The sequence below is a fragment of the Oryctolagus cuniculus genome, chromosome 5 (assembly GCF_964237555.1).
Source record: "Oryctolagus cuniculus chromosome 5, mOryCun1.1, whole genome shotgun sequence".
Lineage (NCBI taxonomy): Eukaryota > Metazoa > Chordata > Mammalia > Lagomorpha > Leporidae > Oryctolagus > Oryctolagus cuniculus.
In genome coordinates, this window is record NC_091436.1 from 34,694,285 (window position 1) to 34,701,229 (window position 6,945).

The 6,945-nt window shown below is 45.7% G+C and overlaps 1 protein-coding gene across 4 annotated transcripts in view; it reads left to right on the forward strand.

Moving 5' to 3' along the window:
- SGK1 (serum/glucocorticoid regulated kinase 1) overlaps positions 1 to 4,907 on the forward strand; it is a 116,642-nt gene extending 111,735 nt beyond the window's left edge. For 3 of the 4 annotated variants that reach the window (XM_051854146.2, XM_051854148.2, XM_051854147.2), the window contains 10 exons: positions 96 to 171; positions 546 to 650; positions 763 to 846; positions 964 to 1,095; positions 1,314 to 1,426; positions 1,747 to 1,870; positions 2,302 to 2,397; positions 2,912 to 3,067; positions 3,187 to 3,276; positions 3,695 to 4,907. In XM_051854146.2, the coding sequence (XP_051710106.1) occupies positions 96 to 171; positions 546 to 650; positions 763 to 846; positions 964 to 1,095; positions 1,314 to 1,426; positions 1,747 to 1,870; positions 2,302 to 2,397; positions 2,912 to 3,067; positions 3,187 to 3,276; positions 3,695 to 3,862 (1,144 nt within the window). In that variant the 3' untranslated portion in view covers positions 3,863 to 4,907. 4 annotated transcript variants of the gene reach the window in all.
- The last annotated feature ends 2,038 nt before the right edge of the window (positions 4,908 to 6,945 follow it).

A 6,945-nucleotide genomic window follows, 5' to 3' on the forward strand; every position in this document is an offset into this window, starting at 1 on the left:
AACTTCGAGCCAGAAACTCAACTGGTGGTGTTGCTGTGCCCCCTAGTGGGGCGCGAGGAGGCTCCAACGTGTGTGTGTTTTTTTTTCCTCTGCAGCACTGAAGTTCAGTCCATTTTGAAAATCTCCCAACCTCAGGAGCCCGAGCTTATGAACGCCAACCCTTCGCCTCCGGTGAGTATCGTTCCGTTTGTGAAGCATCTATGGGGGAGAATTGTTAAGTGAGTCACCTAGTATCCCTACATTGATGGATTAAAATAGCATTTCTGGAAATTAGTATGAAGGCAGGAATGTCTCATTAGTTAAGGACATAACAGGTGACATAACTAGTTAAGTATTGAGTCAGTGGAGTATTGTCTGAAGGCATATTTCATAAAAGTTTTATCCGTTTAATCTCCATACTCACTTGAAATAATGACATGGTGTGGTTGAAAAATAGTTTTGAGTGCGTTGATAGACGTATGGGACTTGCATCCAGCTTTTATGCTTTATTGTGGACGTCTGCCTTTGAAAGCGGTGACACTAAAGGAGAATGTTTTATTTTTCAGCCAAGTCCATCTCAACAAATCAACCTTGGCCCATCATCAAACCCTCATGCTAAACCATCAGACTTTCACTTCCTAAAAGTGATTGGAAAGGGCAGTTTTGGAAAGGTAATTTCAGATCCGGAGACCTTTGTATATACTCTCGTATGTGTTCATTTTACACTCTCCCTGGATGAGGACCCAAAAAGGATGATTTTTTTTTTTCTTATTGCAATTTCAGGTTCTACTAGCGAGACACAAAGCAGAGGAAGCCTTCTATGCAGTCAAGGTGTTGCAGAAAAAAGCAATCCTGAAAAAGAAGGAGGTAGGAGAAGGGGCTGGTGGGTTGGAGCTGTGAGTGGACGCTCACTGAATCAGCTTTGCCTTGGGAGTGGGTGCCAAGTTGAAGTTTGTCGCTCAGTCTGGGTTGTCATCCTCCTAGGAGAAGCATATTATGTCTGAGCGGAACGTGCTGCTGAAGAACGTGAAACACCCTTTCCTGGTGGGCCTGCACTTCTCCTTCCAGACGGCCGACAAGCTGTACTTTGTCCTAGACTACATTAACGGTGGAGAGGTGAGCGAGTGGGGAGCAGGGGCCGGTCTCTGCACAGCCTGCTTGGTTTTTTAGTCTAAAAAGGAAGTTTTCGAAGGTCTTTAGGGGGTAAAAGTTGCCGGGCTTCAAATAGTTAATAGATTACCTAGGGCTACTTCCTGCGATTGTTTTCGTTAGCTATATATGTCACTAGTGAAGTGTTTTGGCAGCCCAGACTAACTTTGTCCTGTCTCCTGCAGTTGTTCTACCATCTCCAGAGGGAGCGCTGCTTCCTGGAACCACGGGCTCGTTTCTATGCTGCTGAGATAGCCAGTGCCTTGGGTTACCTGCACTCTCTGAACATCGTTTATAGGTGAGCCAAAGAGCCCTGGTAGCCCTCCTGCTTGAGGGAGCCTTAAGATTGTGTGAGAGAGTGTGTGTGCGTGCACCTGGTCCCCTAAAACCAGATCCCCCAGCACGTGAGCTGCCTTGACTCCATGCCACTAGGGAACTGGCCAACTGGGATTGTCCCTAATCCAGACTAGATCAGCAGAACAAGGACTCCCTTTTTTTATTCACTGCACAACTGCAGTGAATTTAAAATACCTAATGCCCTTAGCAGTTAGCTTCACAGAGGACTTGTTATGAACTGAAATTAACATCAGCAACTACTCCTCTGTTCATTTTTTACAGAGACTTGAAGCCGGAGAATATTCTACTAGATTCACAGGGACACATCGTCCTGACTGACTTTGGGCTGTGCAAGGAGAACATTGAACACAACGGCACGACGTCCACCTTCTGCGGCACACCCGAGGTAGGCGCTCGCTTGCTCAGTCCGTCCAGGAGAGACTAGTGCCACAGTGCTTCTAACTTCCTGAACTCTTCAGAAATGTGCTTAGTACAGCTCAGTGAGAGCAAATTACATTCATGGCTTGGTGCATGCAGCGTGAGAAATTCTAAGACATCCTGTTGCTGTCATTGAAATGACCTATCTGTAGGAGCCACATCATAAAAGGGTTTCTAAACCCCCAAGGATGATAACTGTTAGCTACCCAGTAGCTTCCTAAATAGAGGCACCCAGAGGTGGCCGGTTAGCCTCAGAAAGGATAGCGGTTTTGTCGGGCAGTAATCTGAAGGAATACGTCCTGAGTTGCCTCTGGGTCTGTCCTTGCAGAGTACATGTCTGCTCTTGGGATTGCCCGGTCTTGCAGGTTCTAAGCTCTGTTTTCCTGTTGTGTCTTTCAGTATCTTGCACCTGAGGTGCTTCATAAGCAGCCTTATGACAGGACGGTGGACTGGTGGTGCCTGGGGGCCGTCTTGTATGAGATGCTGTATGGCCTGGTGAGTCGCACACAGGGAACCACGGGTACTGCCTCTACCTCAGTGATACGCCCTAGAACATTCTGCCACCCCCGCTTAACCCACACACGGGAGGACATGCAGGCCTGGCATTGGTCTTGCCCTTGTCTATAAGGTTTAGCTATCAAGAGCTAATAGGAGAAGCATGTTGATTATTTTATGAGAGTAATCTCCTACCTACTGGACTTTTCTCTTGTCCATTTCACATTGTACTACACAGGACAACATTTAAGCTGGGTGATGGTGAAAACCATGGCTTATCGCACCCACCCCTTCCCTATAAGGGTTGCAAAACAGACACTTAAAAATCAAGGGCAACTCACTGTCCACTCTGCCTGTAAAAAAAAAAAAAAAAAAAAAAAAAAAAAAATCAAGGGCAAAAGAAAACGTCCTTTCTCCAATCCAGCCTGCTGCTAGTTTAGTTTCAGTCTTTCTTCGCTGATAGGCTGTGACACAGAACTTCCAGTTAAGTGAGTGCCCTCCCTCGCTCTTTCAGCCTCCGTTTTATAGCCGAAACACAGCTGAGATGTACGACAACATTCTGAACAAGCCTCTCCAGCTGAAACCAAATATAACCAATTCTGCAAGACACCTCCTGGAGGGCCTCCTGCAGAAGGACAGGACAAAGAGACTCGGGGCCAAGGATGACTTTGTGAGTGACAGTGACTGCCCTCCCCCCCCCCCCCCCCGCCCTCCGGGAAGCACGCGGGGCCTCCCTGCCTTCACCTGAGTTCCACCCGTTTGAACTAATCATGGGCTTCTTCCCAACAGATGGAGATTAGGAATCACGTCTTCTTCTCTCTAATTAACTGGGACGATCTCATTAATAAGAAGATTACGCCTCCTTTTAACCCAAATGTTGTGAGTATCTCTCTCTCGCCTAACTAGTCTGAGGCCCAGAGGGCCTTTCTTCTAAGAACTGTTGGATGGTGAGGGGAGGGGACTTCAAGGAAGAAATTGCCAGTACTTTATTCATAGACCCATCATTTTCCCAAAGAAAAAGTAGAGTATTTTTTTTTGTCCTGCCAAAGTTATGGTCACTGTTTCAAACATTTGTCAATGAAAGTCCCCAAAGACAAAAGGTGACCATCCCCCTCATCAGTTAAACTCCTGTGGCCTTAGGGTCTGGTGCATGGGATGGATAATGGGAGCAGGTTTCTGTGAGCGTGTCCTGAAGACTTGAGCTCCACTGTCAACAGCCGCAGTCAGGATTTCCCTGTCACATACGCAGTGTGTGTGTGTGTGAGTGTGACACAGAGTGTTTTCCTTCCTATTGCAGAGTGGCCCCAGCGACCTGCGGCACTTTGATCCCGAGTTTACCGAAGAGCCTGTCCCCAGCTCCATCGGCAGGTCCCCTGACAGCATCCTCATCACGGCCAGCGTCAAGGAAGCGGCCGAGGCCTTCCTCGGCTTCTCCTACGCGCCACCCATGGACTCCTTCCTCTGAACGGTCTGAGGGTCGGTTTTGAAGGATTGCCTGTGCGTCTTTTAAATATTTTAGTTAGCCTTTCGGCGGAGCTGCCAGCTGACAGGCCATCTCGGAAGAGAATCTGCACCTCCTGGAAGCTTGGCAATCTTGCACACTGCTTGCTGGACGCTTTTCGAAGAGCACATTCTCCTCCTAGTGAGCTCATGAGGTTTTCCCTTTCTCTTCTTCCTTCCAACGTGGTGCTATCTCTGAAATGAGCGCGAGAGGGCCGCCTTAGAGGCCAGAGCCGTGTCAGGAGGAGGAGGGCCCTGCTCCGGGAAGGATCTTCCACCGCTCGGTCTGGGCTGTGATGATGCATACTATGAAATGTGCCTTTTCTGATGAGATCGTGTTAGCTCCAAAGCTTTTCCTACCGCAGAGCGTTTCCGTTCTTTATTTTCCCTCGTGGATCTCCCGTGTGAAGAGTGGTGTGAGTGTGGTGTGCTTGATCCCAGATGGATTTTGTTATAAGCATCAATGTGACACTTGCAGGACACTACAATGTGGGACATTGTTTGTTTCTTCCATATTTGGAAGATAAATTTATGTGTAGACTGTTTTTTTTTTTGTAAGATATAGTTAATAACTAAAATTTCTTGAAATGGTCTTGCAATGACTTGTATCCAGATGCTTAAAGAAAGCATTGCTGCTACAAATATTTCTATTTTTAGAAAGGGTTTTTATGGACCAATGCCCCAGTTGTCGGTCAAAGCCGTTGGTGTTTTCATTGTTTAAAATGTCACCTGTAAAATGGGCATTATTTATGTTGTGGTTTTGTTTTTGTTTTTTTTTTTTTTTTGCATTCCTGATAATTGTATGTATTGTATAAAGAAAGTCTGTACATTGGGTTATAACACTAGTATATTTAAACTTACAGGCTTATTTGTAATGTAAACCACCATTTTAATGTACTGTAATTAACATGGTTATAATATGTACAAACCTCCTCTCCTCCACACAACTTTTCTTGTGTGTGATAAACCAATTTTGGTTTGCAATAAAACCTTGAAAAATATTTACATAAGTTGTATGTCATGTGTTTTGTATTTTTGGCTTGGTGGGCGGCAAAATAGGTCAGTTTAAAATTGAAAACCTTTAAAATGCTGTAATTTCCAGCTTGATGGCTTGCTTTCTGTAGCAAGGGTTCTGACTCCAGGGGAGTATGGGATGGTCCTAGGCCAACCTATTTTCCAGGTATTTTTAGCAGCATTTGATGATATCATTCATAAATCTACTCACATCATTTTTAATTTGCTCATCTTGCAAGAACAGCTACTCAGTAATGTTCCTTGTATTTATGGGCTGACTTGTGAAGTCAGACTGTTTGTCCTGACATTTGGTAACAGCTAATTCTTTCAGCAAATATTTGTGAGTCTCCTCTGGGCCAGGCTGTGTTCTCAGTGTTGGGGATATGACAGTGAACAAAGAAGATAAACCAGTGACCTGGCTGAGCTTGATGGAAAAGGCAGACTCCCAGAATAAAGCAATTTTTGAGATAGAAATCAAGACACTAGTCTGAAGTTTAGGAGAAGGTAAGGTTGTAAATAAATGCGTACGTTTGTGAAGAGCTGACCTGGTTGGACTCATGATTTCCAGGAGGACCCAGAGTCATAACCTGAGTCCAGAGCAGGCTCAGAAAAGGAGCCCCGAAATGCACGTCCCTGGCAGGGACCAAAGCCTCAGAGCTAGTGAGTGGCAGCACTGCAAGTGCCCAGCAGGCCCGGGGCCAACCTGCAGAGTCCACCTTGGAGTTCATCCCACTGGAATCTGTACTGTTGGAGAAAGCAACGTGGCATGATACCAGGAGGTCATCATTGTGAATCCAGACCACACTTTCTCTGCTTTCTAGGCCCTACACACAATGTCTAGCTTATAATCCAGAGTCCCCAGACAGCTGATTCTGCCTGCTTTAGCCTGGCTCACATGCTCTAACCTGCTGAGTTCCCTCTCCCTGCTCAGGGCTTTTCCCAATGAAATGCAAATGTGTTTCCTCCTACTGTGGTTCTAGGGTCTTGCTTCACCCTACCTCACTCCCCATCCCCACTCCCCAGGTTTCTAAGGGCTGGTCAGATGTTTGGAGGTCACTTGGTCCTTCTTAAACCAGTGAAGGAATGGGGGATGAAAGCAAGTCAAAGACTTCTTCACCAGGGTGGGCAGTGGATCAAGCTCTGCTCTTGAATAGGCAGGCATGAGCTACCTGTTAAATTCCCTGCCAATGGGCCAGGCACTTAGCACAGCAGTTAACACATCTCTTGGGATGGCTACAATCCATATGGGCATGCCTGGGTTCAAGTCCCAGCTCTGTTCCTGTGTATTCCTGTGCATGTTTACCCTAGGAGACAGTAAATGATAACTCAAGTACTTGGGTCTCTGCCACCCACATGGCAGACCCTGATTCAGTTCTTAACTCCTGGTTTCAGCCTGGCCCAATCCCAGGTGTTGCTGGCATTTGGGAAGTGAACCAGCAGTTGGAAAATCTCTCACTACTCTCCCCCTGACTTTCAAATAAAATGAAAATAAACTTTAAAAAAAAATTTAAATCCCCTACCAAACCCAAGTGATAATAGAACCCAAATCATGTATTTTCCTTGTAAAAATGCCTGCTCTGATAAGGAGGGATTTTTTGCATATTTCCTCCCTCCTTCTCATCGTCATTAACAGTTATGAATTCATCCTCAAACAAAAAGTACTGAAATCAGATTTTTGTCTGAACACAGTGCCTGTAACCTACAGTGTAATTCCAGATAACACAGAAGGGCCAGTTGTGGATTACAACTGTTTCTTTTTTAAAGGCAGAAAATTGGTTGATTGGGTTGGGGTCAATCACTTCCTGAGATCTGATTTGCATGTCTCCAGAACTGAATGGTGCTAGAGGAGTCACAAGTATTGTCACACAAATAAGAGATTAGATCAGGTGCAAGTGGGTGGAAAGAGAACAGGGCAAGAACAGGGAAGTTAAGAGAGAACAAGTGATCAATAAACAAATGACAAATATTTGCTAAGCCCTGTGATGTCAAATAACATGCCTGCAGAGGTATCTTTTATCCAAAGGAAGGGACATA